Source organism: Arvicola amphibius, chromosome 1, assembly GCF_903992535.2.
Source record: "Arvicola amphibius chromosome 1, mArvAmp1.2, whole genome shotgun sequence".
NCBI lineage: Eukaryota > Metazoa > Chordata > Mammalia > Rodentia > Cricetidae > Arvicola > Arvicola amphibius.
The window spans coordinates 70,229,534-70,252,566 of NC_052047.1; the positions used below are offsets into that span (position 1 = coordinate 70,229,534).

The window sequence follows — 23,033 nt, forward strand, 5'->3', positions numbered from 1 at the left end:
AACACTCCCCAGATGAAGAAAATAGAGAATTGGTTGGTAGCAGCCTAACCTCATGGGATAAACGTCCCCAGACAAGCAGAGGGTATCAGGAAAGGAAGGCAGTGGAAGAATACTAGGACCGAGGGATGGCTTCTCCAAGTCCTCATAACTATGAGGACTTGCTGCTTTCTCCAAGGATCCAAGTGGGATTCCCAGCACCCTCGTCAGGCAGCTCCCAAGTGTCCAGAACTTCAGCTGCAGGGGATCTGACTCCATCATCTGGCTCTGTTGGTGCTGCATACTTGTGCTCTCACACATACACATAAATAAAACGTATTTTTTAATGTAAAGAATAAAAATAAGGTAAGAAAAAGAAACTGTCCACTCGTGGGTTTCTCTAATCACTTTCAATGGCTAAAACAAAATTGCAATACCACCTGATGTGGTTTCTCAGTGTTAAAGGAATCCTTCAACAATTACATTCTTAAATCTGAGAGGTAAAAGGAGTGTTAACAGAATTAAGTTTTAGACACTTAGAGAAATGATGAGGTGTAGACACCAACACTATATAACAAGTCACAGCTGCATATGGTAGGCCAAAGCAACCCCTAAGACAACTATAAAAAGCAACACACTGAAACAGTACTAAACTGAATGGAATCGTGATAGCAGTTCAAAACATCTTCAGGAAAGTCAGAAAAAAAGAAACAGGAATAATAACCAAAGGGGCCATGTGGTGATATTTTGTTTGTGCTCTAACAAATAAATCTTGCCTGAAGATCGGAGGGCTGAGGTAGCCACTAGTTAACCATAGAGATCTGGAGGTCTGTACAGACAGACAAGAAGTAATTTGGCTGGGTGGAGAGAGGAGCCTGGCCTTTTTTCACTGAGCAGTTAACAAGGTTAAGGAGTTGGCTGTGGCTTTCTCCTTTGTCTCTCTGATTTTTCAGCATTTACCCCAATATTTGGCTCCAGGTTTTTATTAAGACCAATTAGAATTCATGCAACAATTGATACCTAACTTTAAGGCACAAACTCATGAAAAAGCTGCTAGCCTGTGGCTTTGTAGCCACTGGCACATGCTGGAGCTGCACATGGTGGCTTCCGCTGGAGTCACCCCACCCGCTAGGTTTTCTTTTCTTTTTTCCTCCTAAGCCTCTGAGCAAGTTTGGGATTTTCCTGTTGCAGCAGCTCTACAGTCTCCAGCTACCACAGAGCTTACCCACCCTAGTCTGACTGGCTCTGCTTTCTGGTAGCTCCAGCCACACGCACTTCTTCTGCACAATCCCATGTGCATTTTTCAGACAGCCAGCTCCCTCTCCTGCATGGGTTGTTGGCTCCACCTAGACCCCCTCCCCTCGGGCTCCACTCTCAGCTCATGGCTACAGGCTAGCAGCTGCAGCTGAACTCAGCCAAGCTGTTCAGTGCCTGTGTTCTCTGCTCAGACGTGCTACGCCTCACATTTCACCGTCATTGTCAGCAGATTCGGTGAGGCAACTGGGAATTCTTAAAAGGGAGGAATTAGTTAAAAGAGAGAGGTTTTTCCCACATTAAAAAATGTGAAACACTATTACAAGTGAGAAAGTTAGATCTCTGCATGATTACACAATGCATGGTTTAAAACTAAACAATTAAATGAAGGGATAATCAATTTAACTGGGATAGACATAATGTTAATTATCATTTTGATAATCTTTGTTGTTGGTTTGATAATTCTTGGTTTATCCTTTTAAAAGATGGTTAATATCAATGCCAAGATACAGGCCTTAGAAAAACAAATTTAAGCAGATCATAGATATATTCAGACCCAGACAGAGGAATTTAAAGGGGAACCAATCTCAGCATTGCACTTTGCACTTTAAGGTAAGAGGGAACGGCCTAAGGTTTTTCAAACAGCTAACTTTAATTTATCCAGTAGCCTTACAGGAACAACTGCCAAATGACAGCTATCCCCAAGGTTGTGCAAGAGCTGAATGGACACCTGTGGAATGTTAGATTTAAGGAGATTCAAGGAAGTGATAGTCTCATATGGTATGCATTCACCCTTTGTGAAGCAGATGTTAAACTCATGGTCAATATGTAATAGAAGTATCCCTCAAGACTGGAGAGACTTGGTTACAGCAGTCTCGGAGCCTGTTCCTTAATTACAATGGAGGACCTGGTGGAAAGATGGAGGCTAATATCACTGAACAATGAAGTAGGGCTAGAAGTTTGGAACTCTCCCAAAACCAACTTCTTGGAGAGGGAGATTACACTAATGTACAAAGGCAATCTCTGTATGATGACAACAACTTGGTTTTATGCAATGCAGCAGCTTTGAATGCTTGACAGAATGGGAGAAGTAAAAAAGAAAACTGAGTCAGTTACTAAAGTTATACAGGGCCAAAGGAAACCTTCATAGATCTCTTAGAAAGGTTGACTTTTTAGCAGTAATAGAATGATACCAAATTCAGAAGCTAGACAAATAATAATTGAAACGCTGGCTTTTGAAAACAATAACACACAATGTAAAAGGGTAATTAGGCCATTAAAGGCAAGATCAGCACCCTTGGAGGAATGGATCCGAGATACAATCAATATTGAATCTCAGGACCATAATGATGCTTGGATAGGAGAGGTGATTTCCAGGGCTTTGAAAAAAAATGGAAATGTCAAGTGTTTCAATTGCAGTAAACATGGTTACCTAAAAAGGGATTGTAAATGGGGCATTCCTAGAAACCATGTTTTCTCTAAACATAATCCAAACAAAATATCCCTCCCTTCTGGATTATGCAGAAGGTGTGGAAAAGACAGGCATTGGACTATTAAATGTAGATCAGTGAGACAGTAAATGTAACTCTTTGCCATTGGGAAACTCCTTGAGGAGCCGTTCACAGCCCCCCTGTGCCAAATTCGGTTCAGTCATCAGGGAGGAAACACCTTCCCAGAACAATCAAAGAACCTAATGCCTACTGTAAGAAACCATACTGCTCTGGGTGATAAAAAAGAGAACAAAAAATATAGAAGCAAGAAGAAAAAATTCAAGAGAAACTGTGAAGCAAATATTTTGGCAAACTTCTATAAATGAACAAAGACCAAAATTAAAAATACAAATAAGGGCTGTCACTGAAGGTCTTGTAGACACAGGTGCAGATGTAACACTAATTGCACCAGAGTCTTGGAATCCAAATTTCGTCTTCAGGATGTAAATGTCTACTTTTTATGGGTCTGAACTTTATCTCAGGTAAAACAGAGCACGGGATGGGTCAAATGTATAGGGACAGAAGGACAGAGAGGAAATTTAAAGCCATATGTGGCTAACACAGCAATGAATTTCTAGGAATGTGATTTGTTACAGCAATGGAATATTCAAATTAATATTCCCCCAATATTAGAAACAGACCACAAATTAACGCATGTTTCTGAGGAAAATATTAGAAGATATTTCAAAGAACAGTCGCTGACTATTCAGGTTGTACAAGAACAGGGTACAATGGAGGGAATGCTAAATAGCACACCCTGTGCCAATATTATGAACAGCAGTCATTGGAAATAATACATAAGCCATTTCTTCAATCTATAGTTCACCATTATGTGAACGATATTTTACTAGCTAACTCAAATGTAGATACATTAGGAACAATGTTTGAAGTAAAGAAAATTTTGCCTTGCTGGGAATTACAAATTGCTCCTGAAAAATACAAAGAGGATATTTTTTTAATTATTTAAGATATAAAATAGGTCTACAAAAAATTAGACCCCAAAAGGTGCAAATTAGGAAAGACTGATTGCAGACTCTTAATGACTTCCAAAGATTGCTAGGAGACATTTCCTACCTATGGTCTGTTATTGGGGTAAAAAATGGTGAACTGAGTATTTGGTTCAAAACCTTAGATGGTGACAAGGACTTAAATAGTCCAATAGAACAATCAGCTGAAGCTGAAAGAGAATTGACTTTGGTGGAGAAGAAGTATCAAGATGCACATGTGAATTGTTTGGATCCAGAGCTTGATTGCATTCTGGTTATTTTACCCTCTATGTATTCTCCTACAGGAATATTAATGCAGAGAGAAGATATTATCATAGAAGCAATCTTTTTACCACATAAACAGTAAAAAAAAAGAACTTAAGTGGGTACCTATTCATGTTTCAATGGGCAACTACTTTGAGTTTGGAAAAGGCTGATTTGGTAATTGCACATTTCCTAGAACAAAAACTATGAATACCATCAAAATTGATAAAGGTTAGATTTGAACAAGGGAGACCTCTTAATTAGAAGAGATGAAGTTCATCAAACAACATGGCCATTCAATCTAAACTAACCTATAAAACTAACAAATGCTTTTCGTTTGATCAAGACAAAAGGGGACCTCCCCAAAGTTAGGGTTGGAGCCGGATTTTCTTTTTGTCTTTTCAGGAGAATAAAGGCATCCAGCCAAGGAATCCGAAGACCATTTGACAAATGAGACATCCGAAGAAAAAGACAAATCATCCAGAAAAAAATCCCAAGAAAAAAAATAAATTGGCCTATTAGTATATCACATCTACAACAGGATAAAATTTCATAAATCTACCCAAATATTTGTTTCTGCTTTTCTCTATAGACATAATACAAATGTTCTTTTTGTAGTCCAGTCCAGTTAAAAATTAAAACTGGCTTTGGAGTTGGAGTGTGGTTCTCTCCTCCTCTAAACCCAAACATGCTTGTTAAAGTAAAATCCAAAATCTCTGTCTCTTGTTAGAGGAGTCACCTGATATGGAACAGAAGAAAAACCAAAATTAAGGGATTATTTTATTGTCACTAATCTAATAATCCTTTAGTTTTATTTTGAATCTTTGAAGCTTTTCTTAAGGTGTAAATATCTCAAAATTTATAGGATTAATATATATATTTTGAATCTTTTTCATGATATTAATAGTCATACAGAGTACTACCTAACTCTAGAATAAGGCTTCATCTAACTTCCTGCACATGATTTTAGGTTTGAGGGAACAGAATTTCTTCAGGTAAATTGGAATTACGTTTTTGTACTATGGATGTACATAAAAAATAGTAATCTTTTAACCTCTTTAAGATCTGCTGCATATGGCATTCAAAATGTTCAGGTTTTAATGTTTAAGTATTCTGTGGTGAACCATGCCCATGCCCAAAAGCAATCTTTGAAGTCTCCAGAAGGGTTATGTGAAAACACAACCATCTACATGACTTTCTGTAGGTATATGTATTTGTCTGAAATTCTAAAATTTATATAGAAAAAGCTTACAATAAGCAAAAGAAACATGAAGAAAAGGTTCATGTCAGAGTTTACAAAGTAGTTATAGAGTTAAAACGGTGGTACTGGTAGAAGGGTAGATACACAGATGAATGAAACTGAACAGAAAATAATTATGCCCAATGCTCCTCCTCCTTTGGGTTGTGTATTTCAATGTCCCAAAACAGTCTCTAGGACTCAAGTGGTCAAGTGATCCTACTGCTTCCGCTTCCCTGGTAGTTAAAGCCAGGCACACTCACCAACATGCTATAGCAAGAGGGTAGGTCATGAAGAGAGAAAGGCATTAAGATTGATATACAAGCCCGTTGTGAGAAGGACTGGAAACCATCCCTCACGAGGGCTACAAGTAAGGAACAAAGCAGGCTCTAGAAAATCATGATACACATGAATATAGGAGGGAGAGGGTGGACGGTATGTAAATGACATAATCTATGTAAGTCATGGCGCGGGGGTGGGGCTTTGGGTCTTCCCCAGTTCACTTCCATTTTGAGAAGTACCTTTCCTTCTCCTATTTTTGTATTTTTATTTTTGAAGGTTTTGCTATGTAGCCTTAGCTGTCCCGGGCCCCAGTATGTAGACCACATGCTGGCCTCAAATCCGTATGAAATCCACCCAAACTTGTCTCTGCCTACTACCGGGTGCTGGAACTAAAGGCTTGCACTACCACACTCTGCCCTTTTCTTAAACTGTCTCATTTTATCCATACGCCCCAATCCAATTTATTCAGAAACACAAGATTCTGGAAATATCAGAGGGTGTCCCTCTAGACTATGATCCATTCCTACTTCAAAACCTCACTTTCCAATCTTTTATTAATTGTGCATATGTATATGCACACACGTATGTACATGCAGAGGCAGGGGACAACTGTAGGAGTCTATTCTCTCCTACGATGTGGGTTCTGGGACTCAAACTAAGGTTGTCTGGCTTGGTGGAAAGAACCTTTACCTGCTAAGCAATCTAGCCAGTCCCCGCAATTCACTTTGAATGGAAAAAAGCAATTCAATGGAAGGAAGATAGTCCTTTCAAAAATTAGTGCTGAATAAAAGAGTATGAAAACAATGAAAGGCCTAAAAAAATTGTTTTATTTACAAATTGACTCAAAGTAGACTGAGGACTTAAATGTAAAATACAACAATAAAACTTTAAGAAAACCGTAGGAGAAAGTGTTTGAGATCCAGGATAGAGAAAGATTTTTTTTTTAGAACTGTCACCAGAAGCTTAATTCATAAATGGGAATTTTCAAACACTGGATCTCATCAACATTAAAAACTTCTGCTCTGAGCAAAACTATGTAAGGAGGATAGCAAGACTTTGGAAAAGGATGAATTTCTAACTACTATGATGTTGTCAAGTATATATTTGGACCGCTTAGATTCTCGGCATGCAAACTACAGAAATCCTCAGAACTTGTTGGAGTGACAGGTTCTTTTTGTATGCTAATGAGATGACTTTGTGGCTGGTGTATCCTGGGTAGCTTAAGGATGGGGGACAGTCACTATAAAGTTCAAGGCAGGATTTAGGGACTGAACTTTTTGCCTGGCCCCACCGACCACCTAGGACAGGGAAGGGCTGAAAGTCAGACTGACCACCAATGAGCCTTCATCAAGCCCCACTAAGGCATAGTTCCATGTTTTGGGAGGTTCTGGACAGTTATAATCGCTGAAGGTTCCTGGGCTGTGGTTTCAGGGCGGACCCTTCCCACACACACTGCTCATCCTTCATCTGTATATTCATGCCTTTAAAGTACACAGGAGTTTCTCTCGATTCACTAAGTTGCCCAAGCAAAGAAAATGAACCTGAGCAGAGGCTTACGGGAACCCAATTTATAGCCAATCACTCAGAAGCACAGGTGAAACACCTGGGGCTTTTAATTGATCTCCGCAGAGGGGATAATCACGGAGACCAAGGCCTCAATCTGTGTGATCCAGCACTATGGCTGGGTACACAGGATGAGAACTGAGTCAGTTGGGAAGATAACAGTTTACTGGTTGTTGTGGCATAAAAGTAGACACACACAAACGTGTATGTATATATGTATGTATTTGCCATGGGAAAACATTAAATTACATAGCCAGAAAATGACTTTTATCTAGAGTATATAGAGTGTACATAACTTGACATTTATAAAAAACAGTGGATTCAATTATAACTCAGCCAAGAATCAACAGATTTCTCACCATGTGTGGCAGAAAGCACATGAGAAGATGCTCAATGCTCAAAAACATTAGCCACCGGAGGCACGCAACTCAAATGAGGAGATGCCTTCACTTATCTATTAGAAGGGACCAAAAAGAAAGGTACAGAAGCCAGATGCAGTGGCACACCTTTAATCCCAGGATTTGTAAGGAGATCGCTGTGAGTTCCATGCCAGCCTGGTCCTACCCAGCAGACCTTGCTTCAAAAAACGAGCCTGTTTAAACCTGTATCATTTCCCATTACCTCTGTAGTAAACTGTAACAAAGTTAGAGTCTTATGATAGCGCTGGCGATTCCAGTCTAGGAGGTCAGAAGTCCAAAATGGGTCTTCTGAACTTCCTGACCATGGTCCACACACATGGCATGTCTTTCTGAGTCATCTGTCTCCCTCTTCCATGTTTACAGAGCCAGGTGACTATTTTGGGTCCACTCAGGAATCTAGAATAATCTGTCGCTCAGGACAATTGTACTGAAACCTAAAGTCTACCTGCTCGCATGGGTTCTGGAGCCTGGGAAAGGTCTTGTGTGGGCCACCACTCTGCTTATCCCAGCATCAATCAATCTGGGCACTGATGCTGAGAAACAGGAACTCTCGGTGCTGCAGCAGAAATGTCAAACGGTGCACCTGCTCCGGAATCCGTTTGACGGCTTCAATAAAGTCACACATACACTCAAACATATGACCCAGCAATCACATCCCTGGGTATTTATTCCAAAGAAATAAAAATGTCTGCTCACTCAAAAGTCTGTATATGAATGTTAATAGCAGCTTTATTTGTGACAGGAAAAGAATCCTGGAATTGTCATTGGCAGCAGGAACGAGATCAGCCTCCCAGTGTCTCCCTCAGCAGTCTTGGTGTCTCTTTAGTCTGTAGGGACCTCAACACAGGGAAAACTCCATCCTTGACGTCAACACAGGAAAGTTTCGTGACAAACTTCCACAAGCAGCATTGGAGCTCACTGGAAACAGAAAGGCACCCAAGAATGTGCGTGCCTTTAAAGGGAGGGTTGCGATTAAAATGACATGTGCGTGTGTGAAGCAGATGTTGATGTCAGATGTCTTGCCTACATGTATGTCTGTATAGCACATACATGCCTGATACCTGTGGAGGCCCGAAGGGAGCATCAGATCCCATGGAACTGGAGTTGTGGATGGTTTTGAGCCACCTAATGGAGCTGGGAATTGAACTCGGGTCTTTCTGGGAAAAGCAGACAATATTCTTAAGGGCTGAGCTATCTCTCCATCCTGCTTCACCTTATTTATTTTCAGACAGCAGCTCTGAACTCTGAAATGCACCTGGAACTCTCCAACTGGTTATGCTGGTTGGCCAGCAAGCTCCAAGGATCTTGTGTCTGCCTTCCCAGTGCTGGGACTATAGGTGTGAGTTACCACAACTGCCTTTTTTAAACTGGGTGCTAGGAATCCAAATAGGTCTTTGTGCATACACAACATTACTGAATAAGCCATATCCCAACCCCAAGAGTTGCTAAATATTAAGACTTAATTTTTTAAAAGATGGGGTGTTGTAGGATAATATTTTAAGGTGTGTTACTTTTGTGTATGCTCTGGTACATGTTTAATGATACAAAGATGTGTTTGATTAAATAAAATTCATCTGTGGCCTGGAGCCTGCATCCCCAACTAGTTGAGAGGAAGTAGTAGGGAGGAGCCAGGTGGAGAAGGATTTATAAGGAGGGGCGAGACAAACACGAGGACTTCCTGGGAGAGGGGAGGAGGTGAGCTAGGTGAGATGCTTGCTCTTCAGCCCCTCTGGGGAGCAGGATTCCACCTCAACTTTTGAATCTTGAGTTCTTTAGCAGGAGAGAGATTTAGATGAGTTCTCTTAGTAGTTTGGAAAGAGTCAATGCCTGAGGGAACAGAATTTCTTCGGGCTGTGGCTCTTGCCGCCTAGCTACTGCTGGTAGTGCTGGAGCTGCAGTTGCTGACTAGAATAGCCGTAGTTTAAAAGACAGACAATTAAAAAAGAGGACAACAATGAGGTCTCACAGTGTCGCATGCACTTGCCTGAACTACCTACATAGACCAGGCTGGCCTCAGACTCACGACAAGTGACTGCCTCTGCCTCCTGAGTGGTGGGATTAAAAGCATGATCTACATATTCATTCTGTTTTCACCTAGCAGAACATATTATTTCAAACATATATTATCATCAAAGGGGTTAAGAGAAAGAGACACCCAGGCAACAAATAAAACAAACCCTAATGTGGGTGTGGACTTCTCAAGGGAGAGTCAGAATTATATTTCTGCATTAGCTGTGTGTATCATCTTGGTGGCACTCAAGTTTTCCTAAAAGGGTGGCTGCTAAGAAATTTATCTCTCTCCTGCTCCCCAGGTCTATGTAGCCCCAACTGACCTGGAACTGGCTATGTAGAGCAGGCTGGCTTTGAACTCACAGGGATCCACCTGCCTCTCCCTCCTCGGTGCTGAGATTAAAGGTGTGCACCATCATGCCTGGCCCGTTCTCTCTTTTTTTTTTAAAGTTCTGTACACAGAGAGCATTTATTTATTTATTTGTTTGTTTGTTTATTTATTTATTACGTATACAGTGTTCTGTCTGTATGTATGCTTGCTGGCCAGAAGAGGGCACCAGATCTCATTACAGATGGCTGTGAGCCACCATGTGGTTGCTGGGAATTAAACTCAGGACCTCTGGAAGAGCAGTCAGTGCTCTTAACCTCTGAGCCATCTCTCCAGCCCCTGGCCCGTTCTCTTTTGATAAATGAGATTATAGGTTGGCTCTGAAGGTGCCTTGGATTGGATTAAAATCTGGCAAAGTAAAACTATGAGCCGTATGAGTTGCATAAAGGGTTAGGGTCTCTTACTGTAAATGGGCGCTTCTGGGGGAGCTCCCTAAAAGTTACAAGTTTACAGATGTGAGAGAAGGCCAGGTGGTGGTGGCACACACCTTAATTCCAGCACTTGGAAGGCAGAGGCAAGATGATCTCTGTGAGTTCAAGGTCAGCCTGGTCTACAAAGTGACCAGGTCAGCCAGGGTCACAGAGAGAAACCATCTCAAAAAAAAAAAAATCAAAAAACAAAAAGAAAAGTAGATGGAAAAGAAGAAAGCCTTAAGCAAGTGTAAAATATGCTAAAATTCTTGATTTTCGGTGAGAGGCTTGAGCAGATGCCAGATTTGGGGATGGGGGAGACTTTCCCCCCTTCCTTTGTTCCCATAATTTTTCTATCTTTCTATTCTGTCCCAAACTATACAGACCAAATGTCCTTTGATGGGTGGATGGTTGAGCTGTGGAACACCCACATACTCTGCCAAGCTATTCTGCAAGAAAAATAATAAGCCATAATACACAGGGTAACCTGAATGGGCCTCAAGGAATTTCTGGGGAGTGAATTCCAGCCTCAAAAACATAATAAAATACTGCATAGTTCCACATAAACCACACACGGAACAGAGCAACTACAGTGAAAGAGAATAGACCAGTGGTCTCCAGAGGGTAGGGACAGGGTACCTATAGAGACATATGAAGGAGCCTGGTAGTGACCAAACACTTCCATATTGATCCTGGCAGTGTTTCTGCAGAACTGTATGCAGCTCCAGACACACACACACACACACACACACACACACACACACACACACACACACTCGGACCTGGTGGGATCTGAGCGAACTCTGTGGTTTTGATCCTGAGCTGTCTGTACTGGAGAGGCTGCAGCATCTTCACAACTGTGCAGTTGCAAAAACCAATCTAGGTTATTTTTGGCTACATAGGAAAGGTAACCATGTGTGAAAGGTAAGCATGATAAGTTATGACAGCAAGGCCAACAGGACTATGTCATCCTGGCCATCTTTGGACCCATGACGGGCCTTCTGCTAGACCAATCTCTCAGCTACATTCCAAATTGTGGATACTCCTCCCTACACAGGGACCAACCACAGACCTGTCCCAAGCCTTATCTTGCAGCCCTCACACAACAAGCTCATCAGTATTCTCCATGGCTATACCCTCAGAGGGGCTGGATATTGTCCCTCTAACCCAAATGCTTTCACACTGGGGTCTAGTTCCTCCCATTTCTCTGCAATAACCAGACTGGATAGGCTTGTGGGAGACCCACAGGGTCACCATTCCTTGCCTTGACCCCACAGGAAAGCTGTGGTGGGCCATGGAGAAGTAGGTAGTGTCAACCCTGCCACTTGCTACAGCCAACTGCAATACAGTGGGAATCCACTGACATAACTTGAGCCTTTAACTTTTCTAAGAGCTTAGAAAACATCCCTTTGCAAAATTTTATCTATTCAATGCCAGCAACAAATTAAAGTTTAATGTTTTAAAAAGTTCTGGTGATAGATGGTGATGAAGGCTGTGTCACTCTGTGAATGTACTTAACGTTAATGGTCACATACTTACAAATGGTCGAAATGAGGTCTTCAAGGTGGCTCAGGAGAGAAAGGCACTAGCCTGACCACGTGAGTTCCTTCCTTGGGACCCACATGGTAAAAGGAGAACCAACTCCTGTCTTCTGATTTACACATGCACACATGTACACACACACAAGTGTAATAAAAATCATGAAATCATTTTGTGCAATGTGTATTTTGCCACAATAAAAATGTAGGCACAAAAGCCTCCTAATGGATGGAGGTGGGCGAGTATGCCAAAGGTGAATGAGAGAGGAAAGGAGATCGGGTGGTTTTTCCAGGCATGGGGTGGGGGTGGGGACTGAAGCAATGTTCGAAGCTTTGTGATCTAGCAAGCAGAGAAAGCAAAAATGGGAGGAGAAACTTGGGCGGGTCTAATGCATCCTGGGTGGGCCCTACGTGGGAGAGACTAGGAGACCAAGGGGCCTCCTAATTGTTGACTTCCTCTGGCTTAAATAGGAGCCACTGGGAACATCAAGTGCGCATTCTTCTGCAGTTGAGGGAAGTACAGGACTAACCCCCAGCCCTCCTGTAGGTGAGAGAGATGGGCATGCTGTGTCATAGATGGTTGTTGAATGTGGACCTGAAGAAGGTGCCTAGTGCCTGGGGGAGCAGGTACAATTTCAGTAATAGTCCCAGACCTATGGACACATGGCCCAGGCCTCCAACTTCCCAGGTCCTGGTCCAAGTGTCCAGCCTGGAAGTTCTAGAGAGAAGAAAATAACGAGGAAACCTGGAGCAGGGAAAGGAGGGAGGAGGCAAGGGGGGCTTGGGATGCACAGATCTGTAGTGAGGGCCCTAGACTCTGGGAGCCTAGCTGGGTTGGAGTGCCCTATCTGTGTTCAACCCCTCCAGTCTAGCTCCAGCCCTCCTGGAGCCCTCACAAATCTAGATCAACCTGATAAAGGATGAGTGTCCTGAAGATATGGCTCCATTCCTCAGAGGGGCACTTGGAATCATAAATCCTGGGCAGTTTACCACCTAGGTAGTTTGGGGGCTTCAGTGAGCACATTCCTGTGCTGCTCAGTGGGTCATGACTACCTGCTGACCACTGGATGTGTTTGCTCACTGGAGCGTCAAGGATTAGCATAGGGACTGAGAGCTATGTTATCTCGTACCATGGGTCTGTAACTCCATGGATAGGCTGAGAGCAAAGCCTGAGGCTGAGCCCCTGATGGACCATTGGGCAACCGTCTGTTCTGAGGAAGCAGGGTTACTGTGAAGACACTAGTTAGTTCTGGAGTGTGTGCTGTATTGGAGTCCTTTGGAGTACTAGTTCTGAGCTCTAATGGGTTAAAGCAGTGGTTCTTAACTTCCTCATGCTGTGACCCTTTAATACAGTTTCATGTTGTGGTGACCCCAACCATAGGATTATTTTTGTTACCACTTCATAATTGTGATCTTGCTATTGCTATGAATTGCAGCTATGATATGCGACCACTGAAAAAGAGTCACTTGAGCCCCAAAGAGATGTGACCCACAGGTTGAGAACTGGTTTAGAGTCTAAAATGTATCACAGCAAGTGGATCAAGGTAAAGTGGGGCCAAAGGGCCTCCCAGAAAGGAGGAGAGTGTCTAAGTTTGTGACCCCCAGCAGGGGGGTAGAATGGCTCAAGTCAATGCCTTCTGCTGTGCCTCCTACTTTCCTCCCACCTGGTTTTGGACCCTGCTATAAGCCACAGCTCTTCTGCTACCCTGTGAGGAAGGAAGGGTCTTGTATGAGGACACTTTCCTATGTCAGGCCCATGCCCACTATTCTCTCCTCACAAGGTGACGGTGCCTCCTCTATCACCTTCCTGACAAATCACCTGGTCTGCAGGAGAGGTAACTCTTGGGGCTCTGGTACCTGTGTTTCTTCAGTTGCTGCATGGGAGAGGGGTAGGGCCTACTCAGGATTTCAAAGCCTCTGAGTGGGGAACATCTGCTTCAGATGTAATGAGGATGGGAACTGGCACCTACCCTCAGAGCAGGTAATGCAGGCTGTAGTCAGGATTCCACTGAAAATAGCAATGAGGTGTGGAACTCCTTGTGTATGTGCTGCTTTTATTGGTTAATGAATAAATCTGTTTCAGTCAGTGGCTTAGCAGAATAAAGCCAGGCAGGAAATACAGAGATGGAGAGAGAGAGAGAGAGAGAGAGAGAGAGAGAGAGAGAGAGAGAGAGAGAGAGAGAGAGAGAGAGAGAGAGAGGAGAGACGAGAGGGGGGGGCAGAGTCAGAGAAGAAGCCATGTAGTAGCCACAGGAGACAGACTCACTGGAGCCTCGTGGTGATGCACAGATTAATGGAGATGGGTTAGTTTAGGATATAAGAGCTAGCTAGAAATACACTTAAACTATTGGCCCAACAATATTGCAAATAATAAATACCTGTCATGTTCTATCCTGTCCATACGTCCCTCTTCTGGGTTCTCCTGCTCTACATCCCTCCAGCCATTAGTGTTCTTGTGTCCATCTCCAAGTATGCCTCCTGCCCTCTGGCCATGATCTCTTGTATTCTGCAGTCCACTCTGTCCCCTTGCTGTAGTCCAGGTGGCTGTTCAGCCCCAAGTGGAAGGTTTGAACTCTGTTCCCAATCCAAGACCAGGGCTATATGTAAGGGAGACTCTGAGGGGTGTCAGTTCATAGAGAAGCTGGGTCTGGCCCATTCCTGACATGTGTTGCCTGCTGATACCTCTTGCAGCTTGTTGGGACTTCAGTGAAGGATTCCATGAAGCTGGTTTGTTCCCTATGTTCCTTTTAGCTGGCCTCAGGGAGGCTTCTGGCCCAAGTGCACTGAGATTTCTGGTAGGCATATGCCTGGCTGAAAAGGTTTGACACCATGGCTTGCCACATGACTGTGAATCTCTGATTCTTCTAAGAGTGTTGGCTCACTGTACAGATGGGAATTTTTCCCCACTCTGATTGTGGGGTACTTAGCCTGCTTCACTATGTGCCTTAAGGTATTAGATGTCTCTTGGGTGACCTGAGAAGCAGCAGGATCTAGGTGGGACATGGGACGGGAGGGCGGGACAATGTGGGACACATGGCAGTCTCACTCTACACCCAGCAGTGCAGTCACCAGCCGCAGCCATGCGACAACACAGATTCAGTGCAGTCACCAGCCACAGCCATGCGACAACACAGATTCAGTGCAGTAACCAGCCACAGCCATGCGACAACACAGTCAGTGCAGTCACCAGCCGCAGCCATGCGACAACACAGATTCAGTGCAGTCACCAGCCACAGCCATGCGACAACACACAGATTCAGTGCAGTCACCAGCCACAGCCATGCGATAACACACAGATTCAGTGCAGTCACCAGCTGCAGCCATGCGACAACACAGATTCAGTGCAGTCACCAGCCACAGCCATGCGACAACACATAGATTCAGTGCAGTCACCAGCCACAGCCATGCGACAACACAGATTCAGTGCAGTCACCAGCCACAGCCATGCGACAACACACAGATTCAGTGCAGTCACCAGCCGCAGCCATGCGACAACACACAGATTCAGTGCAGTCACCAGCCACAGCCATGCGATAACACACAGATTCAGTGCAGTCACCAGCTACAGCCATGCGACAACACAGATTCAGTGCAGTCACCAGCCACAGCCATGCGACAACACATAGATTCAGTGCAGTCACCAGCCACAGCCATGCGACAACACAGATTCAGTACAGTCACCAGCCACAGCCATGCGACAACACACAGATTCAGTGCAGTCACCAGCCGCAGCCATGCGACAACACACAGATGAATAGAGGTGGGTTAAATTCAGATGTAAGAGTTAGCTAATAAGAAGCCAGAGCTAATGGGCCAAGAAGTGATTTAATTAATACAGTTTCTGTGTGATTATTTTGGGTCTAAGGTAGCCGGGCGGCCGGGAACCAACAAGTAGCCTCCTTGCAACAGGTGAAGAAGGGCTGCCAATAGTGTATGTGAAACTACGGGTCCTACTTAGAAATATGAGTAACAGAAAGCTACAGGGTGGGAGTCCAGTTCATCTAAATGACCTTTTTTTTTTTTTTTTGAGTGTCTCTCTGTGTAAGAGCTCTGGCTGTCATGGAATTCACTGTAAGCCAGGTGGGCCTCAAACTTGGAGATCAGCCTGCCTCTGCCTCTTAAGTGCTGAAATTAAAGGTGTGTGTCACGACTGGCCAGACTTCAAATGACTTTTTAATTTTGTAAGATGTGTGATGTGTTTTATTTGACAGGTTTCTTGTGCCAACTTTCTAACTGCAGTTATCAGGTATCTCCCGCTATTGTCCAACTTTCTAACTGCAGTTATCAGGTATCTCCCTCTATTGTCTTCACCTTTTTTTTCTTTTTTTTTCTTTTTGGAGACAGGGTTTCTCTGTAGCTTTAAAGCCTATCCTGGAACTCACTCTGTACACCAGGCTGACCTCAAACTCACAGAGATCCTGCCTCTGCCTCCCAAGTGCTGGGATTAAAGGTGTGTGCCACCACCGCACACCTTATTTTTTTAGGCAAATTCCTCACTGAACCCGGAGCCTGCCTATTTGGTGAGACTGGCCGGCTGGCAAGCTCTCAGGACCCTTCTGTCTCTGCCTCCCCAGGGATCACTTAGCTTTCATGAGTATGGGAATCTGACCTTGGCCTCACACTGGCTTAATGTTCAGCCATCTCAGGCCAGGAGAAACATCATAAAACCAGCTCCAAAACTACTTGAGAAAGCAGTGTCGTATGATCTTTACAGAACCCAAACTCCCCTCTGCCAGTGTGCTTCTAGAACCAGTGCTATGCAGAACTGTTGGAAGACACACCTGAACCTGAGTGGAAGCTACCAAAGGGCCCAGCTAAATTCTTTTCAAAGGTTCAATGCATGTTTTTCAAACAACATCTTGCTGGTCCAATCAGGAGCAGATGAGATGCCAGCTGTGGCCACCTCTGCCCCATGAGCAGCCACACAGGTAACAGTGTCTGCTGGCAGGGCTGACGTTAGGCACCCACAGTGAGATGGCACTGTACAAATGAAGCCTGCCATTACCCTCCCAGCCCTACCCTGAGGGCTGCTGAGTGGACTCTTCTGCCTAATAGACTGCGTAAAGCTGGAAGTCAGCTAACTCACCTTGAATTCAATCATGTTCTGCACAGAGCCAGGCTTAGAAATGTTGCCTTGGACTTAACGAAATCCCTTCTCTGATCTGTAAAGAGCTGTGGCCACTCAGTGCTACTGGAACCTTCTGATGGCCAAGGTCTGGTCTGTAGTCTTTCTCTAAGGGCAACTATGTATGACTGGTGTCCTGTGAGCTGGAGTTCCATATGTAAGACCATTAGTTACCACGGATAACTACCGAGGAGCTCCTGAGCTCCCAGGCTGGCACCACTGGGTCACAAGATGGCCGAGCCCAGTTCTGTTGGTTAAGCTTCCACCATGGACCCACAATTGAGCAGCTGTCTGCCTGCAAGAAAGGTCACGTCTAAGTCCTAGCCTACATCTCTAAGCCCTGACTTCTAGTAGCTCTTTCCTATCCTGGCCCTTCTTCTCAGCAAAGTGCTGGGGAGCCAATGAGGCACCCATGTCTGGGCTATTGAGTTCAGATGAATGACAACTGGGGCTAAAGCTGCCTTGTGCCGGTCTCAGGTTGGGTGATGAGCGTGACTGGAGACAGACAAGGGAGTCACAGGCCACACAACTTTCGAAGTTACTTGCTCCTGTAAGTAGTATGAAGAGTTGTACAAGGAAGTCCCCAAGTCCTTGTCCAGCCCTTTGCAACACCTAGTATGGAAAAGCAGCAGGAAGCTAGGCAAGACTACCCCTCAGTAGTCCATCCAGTAGTCCAGAGGCTGACCTTGCAGTGATGGCCACAGTCTGGGCTGGGGTATGACTCTGCACATCATCCCTGCAGCCACAAGGGAGAGCTGCCCTGTGATAGGCTCTGCTTCCCCAGCCCACCTCCCTACCAAAGGGATAGCAGGGAGTCACCAGGCTTCAGGTGGCAGCCTGTTTTCCCTTGCTTACTTACACAAAGCCTTCTTGGGCTCCTGTCTGTGGAGGGATATATAGTAGATCTAACACTGAGACTTCAGGTATGTTGAGGTTCTGTCCTCAATGTGAAGACAAACTTGGCTTAAGAAATAAAACTAAAAGCCAGGTGGTGCTCACCTTTAATCCCAGCACTCAGGAGGCAGAGGCAGGTGGGTCTCTTTGAGTTCAAGGCTAGCTTGGTCTACAGAGTGTGTTCCAGAACAGCCAGGGCTACACAGTAAAACCCTGTCTTGAAAAACAAAACAAACACAAAAGCATTTTAATACCTGGAGTTAATAGCTGAACCTGAAAAGGAAGATTCTGAATGTTTCTTCTCACCTGAGATAGTGACCACATAAGCACCAAGACCAGGAGGAGGCCCTAGGCTTCCAGGCCACATCCGTGCAGGATCTTCTGGTGCCCAGGAAAGACCTCTGGACAGTAAGCTGTTTCAGACATCTACTCTCCAGACCTTCAGGCAGGCAGAGAGATCAACCTCAGATGACCACAGCCAGCCCTCGTTCTGTGGGAAACCAGCTTTGTATCGGGGCACCGGTGAGCAGGGCCACTAGGCCACTGCCCGAACAGGAGAGCTCACGGGGGCCTGGAGGGGCTCTGTGCTAACTCCATGCTTTCTACTCACAGAAGCAGGCCATCAGTTCCTGGCTGAGCTGGCTGCCAGCTGGCCCGCAAGAGGAGCAGATTTGAGGTGGGGTGAGGGTCTGTTCCCCAAGCACAGTGTTCTGGCCAGTGAGTTCTCTGCACAGCAGCTGACGCCTCCTGGACATATTTCCCACAAAATGCTTGACTGTGCTCACTCCTGCACTCTCAGGGCCTATCAACAAAGATGCCTTTTTCACTTTATTTATTGGAAGGTTATTTCTGGTTCTTCACTCTTAAAAACTAATTTACAAGCCCAGAGGTCCTGCCTACTGAGAGTGAGTAGGGTCCGTGATGGGTCTTCTGGAATAGGGTGGAGAACAGAAAGAGTCTAAGGTCTGAGTGGATTGAGTCAGATGCAGGATTATGTACTGGTGAGAGCTTGTGTTCTGAGGGCTTGGGAGTCTGGCAAACAAAGAGTGGGGATATGCCAGCTAGTTTATGTCAACTTGATACAGCTGTAGTCATGAGAGGAGAGAATCTCAGTTGGAAAAGTGTCTCCAAGATCTGGTCGTAGACGAGCCTATAGGGCATTTTCTCAACTAGTGATTGAGAGGGGAAGACTCAGCCCTCTGTGTGTGGTGCCATTCCTGGTTGATGATCTTGAGTTCTATAAGGAAGCAGGCTGAATAAGCCATGAGAAATAAGCCAATAAGCAGCGACCCTCCACAGCCACTGCATCAGCTCCTGCTCAGCTTGAGTCCCTGCCCTGACTTCCTTCAGCGATGGACAATAAGCAGAAGTGTAAGCAAAATAATCCTTTTCTTGCCCCAAGTTACTTTTGGTTATGATGTTTCATCATAGCAATATTAACCCTGAGACAAGGGCTCTCCAGGAGGACTCTGAATGGGCCCTTAGGGTACAACAGAAGCCTAGAACCTGCCTGAAATAATACAACGGATTAATCACTTATAGAATTTCTAAAAGTAGTTAACAGCCCAGATGAGAAACAACCCAGAGAATTCAGTTTTGGTGTTGACAATATGTACAGGAGCTCAGGACTCACAGCTACAAGTCAAGAGTAGTGAATGTCTTTCAGTGAATGTCACAGACAGACCCAAACTTGCTTAAATACAGATTTTATTGCAAACCAACACCGAGGAGTCAGAGCAGCTTTGTAGGCTGGAAACCCAACTCTCCTGGGTCTTTGGACAAAGGGGATGGAATCACCCTACTTTCCTCAGACCTCAGCAGGTGGGATTTAGGGACCAAATTGTGGCTGTCGTGTCTAAAAAGAGAAAACAGGCAATGTGCCAGCTTCAGTGGCAGGGTGAGCCAGGACAGTGTCTTAGGGCAAAGAGCTATCTACTTGGAGGGCTAGGGTTGAGCCCCACTGTGATGAAGACATGTGGATACAGTAGCCACCACCACACCATGCACTATAACATGCCACAGGGATCACTCGCAGAGCACAGGTTCCTGCCATATGGCCTATACCTAACACGGTTCCCCAGGCTGCTTTTTCTACACTGGCTTGTTTGCTGAAAGAAGGCAGGGACAAAGGAGAAAAGCAACACAGAAAATAAAACCATGCCAAAGGAAGGTAAGTTGCCACAGAAGTGAAACATTGTCCCAAATAAAAAGATGCAGGGGTCTCCCACTCCGTTAGTCCTTCTGGAAGACTACCCACAGGATGAGGGTGGTGAGGAAGAGAGCAGGACTACAGAAGACTGGAGATACATACACACCATGAAACTTCCTTCATTAGGTGGGACAACTTGTATGGGACAGGGATGTGCAAATCCTAGGACCTTGATGGAAACTTCAGGAACAAGTAGCAAAAGTGTCCTGGGGATCTTGTGAATGTGACAAATTCTCCCCGAGGATGACTTCTTCAGAGAGACCTCATCAACTTGGTGACCAGTGTCCAATCACAAGTCCAGACTCCAAAGTGGGTATTTAGGGCCCACTGCTCTCCTTTGACCACCATCATGGTCTATCTGCACCCACAGATTAACGCCCAGTATGGACTTCTTACAAGAGCCATCAGTTACCAGCTGTAAACCAGAAATCCTCAAATGACTGCAATGAACTAGTTCTTGACTATACAGTTGACGGAAGGCTTCTTGAAATAAGTCTTCAACCTGCTCTCGGTGGCTCCTTCTGATCGTGTATCAACTGCACTCAGGCAGGCTATTTCCAGAGGGCAGGCTGCCTTGGCTTCGGTGGGTCTTAATTCTCACTGTTAGTATGGTTACCAGAGTACAGAGACCTGCACACACACACCAAGAGTGAGAGCCAGGCAAACAGAGATGCCAGGTGGCAACAGGCACAGACGACCCTGTAAAAGGCTGGGACACCCAGGTCCCTGCCCCTTGGTCAGGTCCTCACACCATGGTTGAAGGTGATCTGCAGCCACAGAGGATCTGAGTTCTAGGAGCAGTCTGGTGATTGGCACAGGGGAATCTTCATTTTCTTGGACTCAATTATAGTTGCCTTCAAGTCAGTGGCTAAGTTTTCCTTCCTGAGGCATCCTTCACGGTCAAGGCTGCTTAGGAAATGTGGTTGACACAATCTGCCAATGAACAACTAACATGTTGTATCTCTTCCTGAAGGTACCTAGGCTTTAACACAGCACACCCAAGAGGAGGTCTTGAATAGAGCAAGTAGTGGTGTCGAGGCCCGGTCCACTTCAACAAGAACCAAAGCAAGGCAGCTGCAGTCAGAAGGCAGACAGCATCCTTGCCACACCTGGGTCAAAGACCAGAATCTCAGACTTTCTCCCAACATCTCCAACAGGCAAAACGGACCCGTTTCTGCCGTTCTGCACACGACGCTGAGGCTGGCCGAGTGTATTCACAAAGAGATGAGAGAGAGTGAGCACACAAACACACACAGGTCTCACCAAGTGAGAGGTCAGCCCCACAGCCATGCCCCATCCGCCTGCATGCATGTGCCTGGTCCACACACGTCAATTTAGCTTTGTCTGAGAGCCTACTCATTCCTTATCCCTAGTCAAAAAAGCAAGCAGACTAGTGTTAAAACAACAGCAAGCAGAGAGAACAGGGGAAGAAGGAAATGCTGCCTGCAGTGGCTGGTTGCTGTGGAGACAGAACATGTGCTCCCAGTTTGCTGGGACATGTCCCTCCCTAATTTCAAACACCTTCATTTAGTGTTGGTCATAGAGACTGCCAGGCAGCTGCTGGGCCTGCACCTTCTCTAACATAATCTGAAGGTGCAAGGTAAGCACGGAAGGCCTGGTTCATCATGAAAAAATTATGGTGAGTACTGATCAGGAGGAGTGAGTCCCTGGCATGCAGGGAGTGAAGGGGACAAGGTCTCCACTTCCCCGATGATGAGGGCTTCCTTTCCTTCTGGTCATTAAAACTGCACAGCCCCAGGGGAGATGTTGAACATGGCTGGGTCGAATCGCTGGCCTCGGAAGGGAGAGCCTTCAGCATCCCACCCCTTCTTCAGCATCTCATGGACTTTCTACAAATAGAAAATAGAGAGATTAAAGGAGATCACAGGGCACCACATGCTTTCTCCTACAACAGACTGCCTGGAGGCCCAGAGCCATCCTATTTCCTCAGGACCTGAGGACTTGCCTGCTAGGGCCAACTGGCCAGAGGACTGCAGGCCCTGCAGTAGTTTGTGCTCAGGAGAGGCATCCCATGACCCTCTGCAAGATTGTTCTCCAAGACTGAATTTCTAGCTTTCCAGCTTCAGTCTCAGTAAAGCACTAACTGCTCATGTCCCTTTCCCATTAGTCTGTCCAAACTCCACATAACCCACAGAAACCTGGAGTATTCTCCAGGGTGATGATCAAGAGATGAAGATATGGGGCCTCCACCCCACAAGAACACGACTAATGTGTACAGAGGTGTTCTAGCACCCCTTGCCCAAGGAAGGACATTTTTATCATTGAGAAATGCATCATCAGACAACATAGGTTTGATCCAAGATGTAATGATGTAGAGGAGGAGAGACCTCAAAATGCCCAGCCATGGAACTGGCAGTCAGAAATGCCCCACTGCCTTTTGGGAACACAGTAAGAGCTGATGGACCTAGCTCTCCGCAGCCCATGGCCACTGTTGAACTATCTAACCTTTGAAGATCAGAGGCAGACTGGAGTTGTGTAGTTACAGCTGGGACAAGCTGAGAGGCGGTGCTCCTGAGGGCAGCACCTCTGCCTATGCTGATGGGCTGGCCTTTCTCTGAGCATCTGCTTTCCTCAGCTGCTACCACAAATGTACCCAAGGATGGGGTGCTCTCTCTCCCCTTGCTTCCAACCACAAAAAGCCTAACAAAATGCATGGCTAGAGATTACCCCCCAATGGAGTACCTGTTGCAGACAGCCCTGCAGAACAGGTGCAGAGAACAGGTGCTGCTTCCCTTATCACAAAGGTGACAGATTGAAAGTAAAGTGGAAAACTTGCACTGTCAGCAAAGTTACTGGATTCTCAGAACTATGGACTGTTAAACAAAATCCAAGCTTCCTGCTAAGAGAGGTTTTGCTTGTTTAAGTGAAGCGGCAATACGCACATCAAAGATACTTAGTACATAGCAGGCTCCCATCTTTGCCCATGAGAAGTGTGACACTGTATAGTTTTAAACAAACGCAAGATGA

The 23,033-nt window shown here is 45.2% G+C and overlaps 1 protein-coding gene across 1 annotated transcript in view; it reads right to left on the bottom strand.

Moving 5' to 3' along the window:
- Positions 1-19,526: 19,526 nt before the first annotated feature.
- Nudcd3 (NudC domain containing 3) overlaps positions 19,527-23,033 on the bottom strand; it is a 96,381-nt gene continuing 92,874 nt past the window's right edge. Inside the window, exon 6 of the mRNA XM_038325767.1 lies at positions 19,527-21,895. Within this exon, the coding sequence (XP_038181695.1) occupies positions 21,785-21,895 (111 nt within the window). The 3' untranslated portion in view covers positions 19,527-21,784. The remainder of the gene's footprint in view (positions 21,896-23,033) is intronic.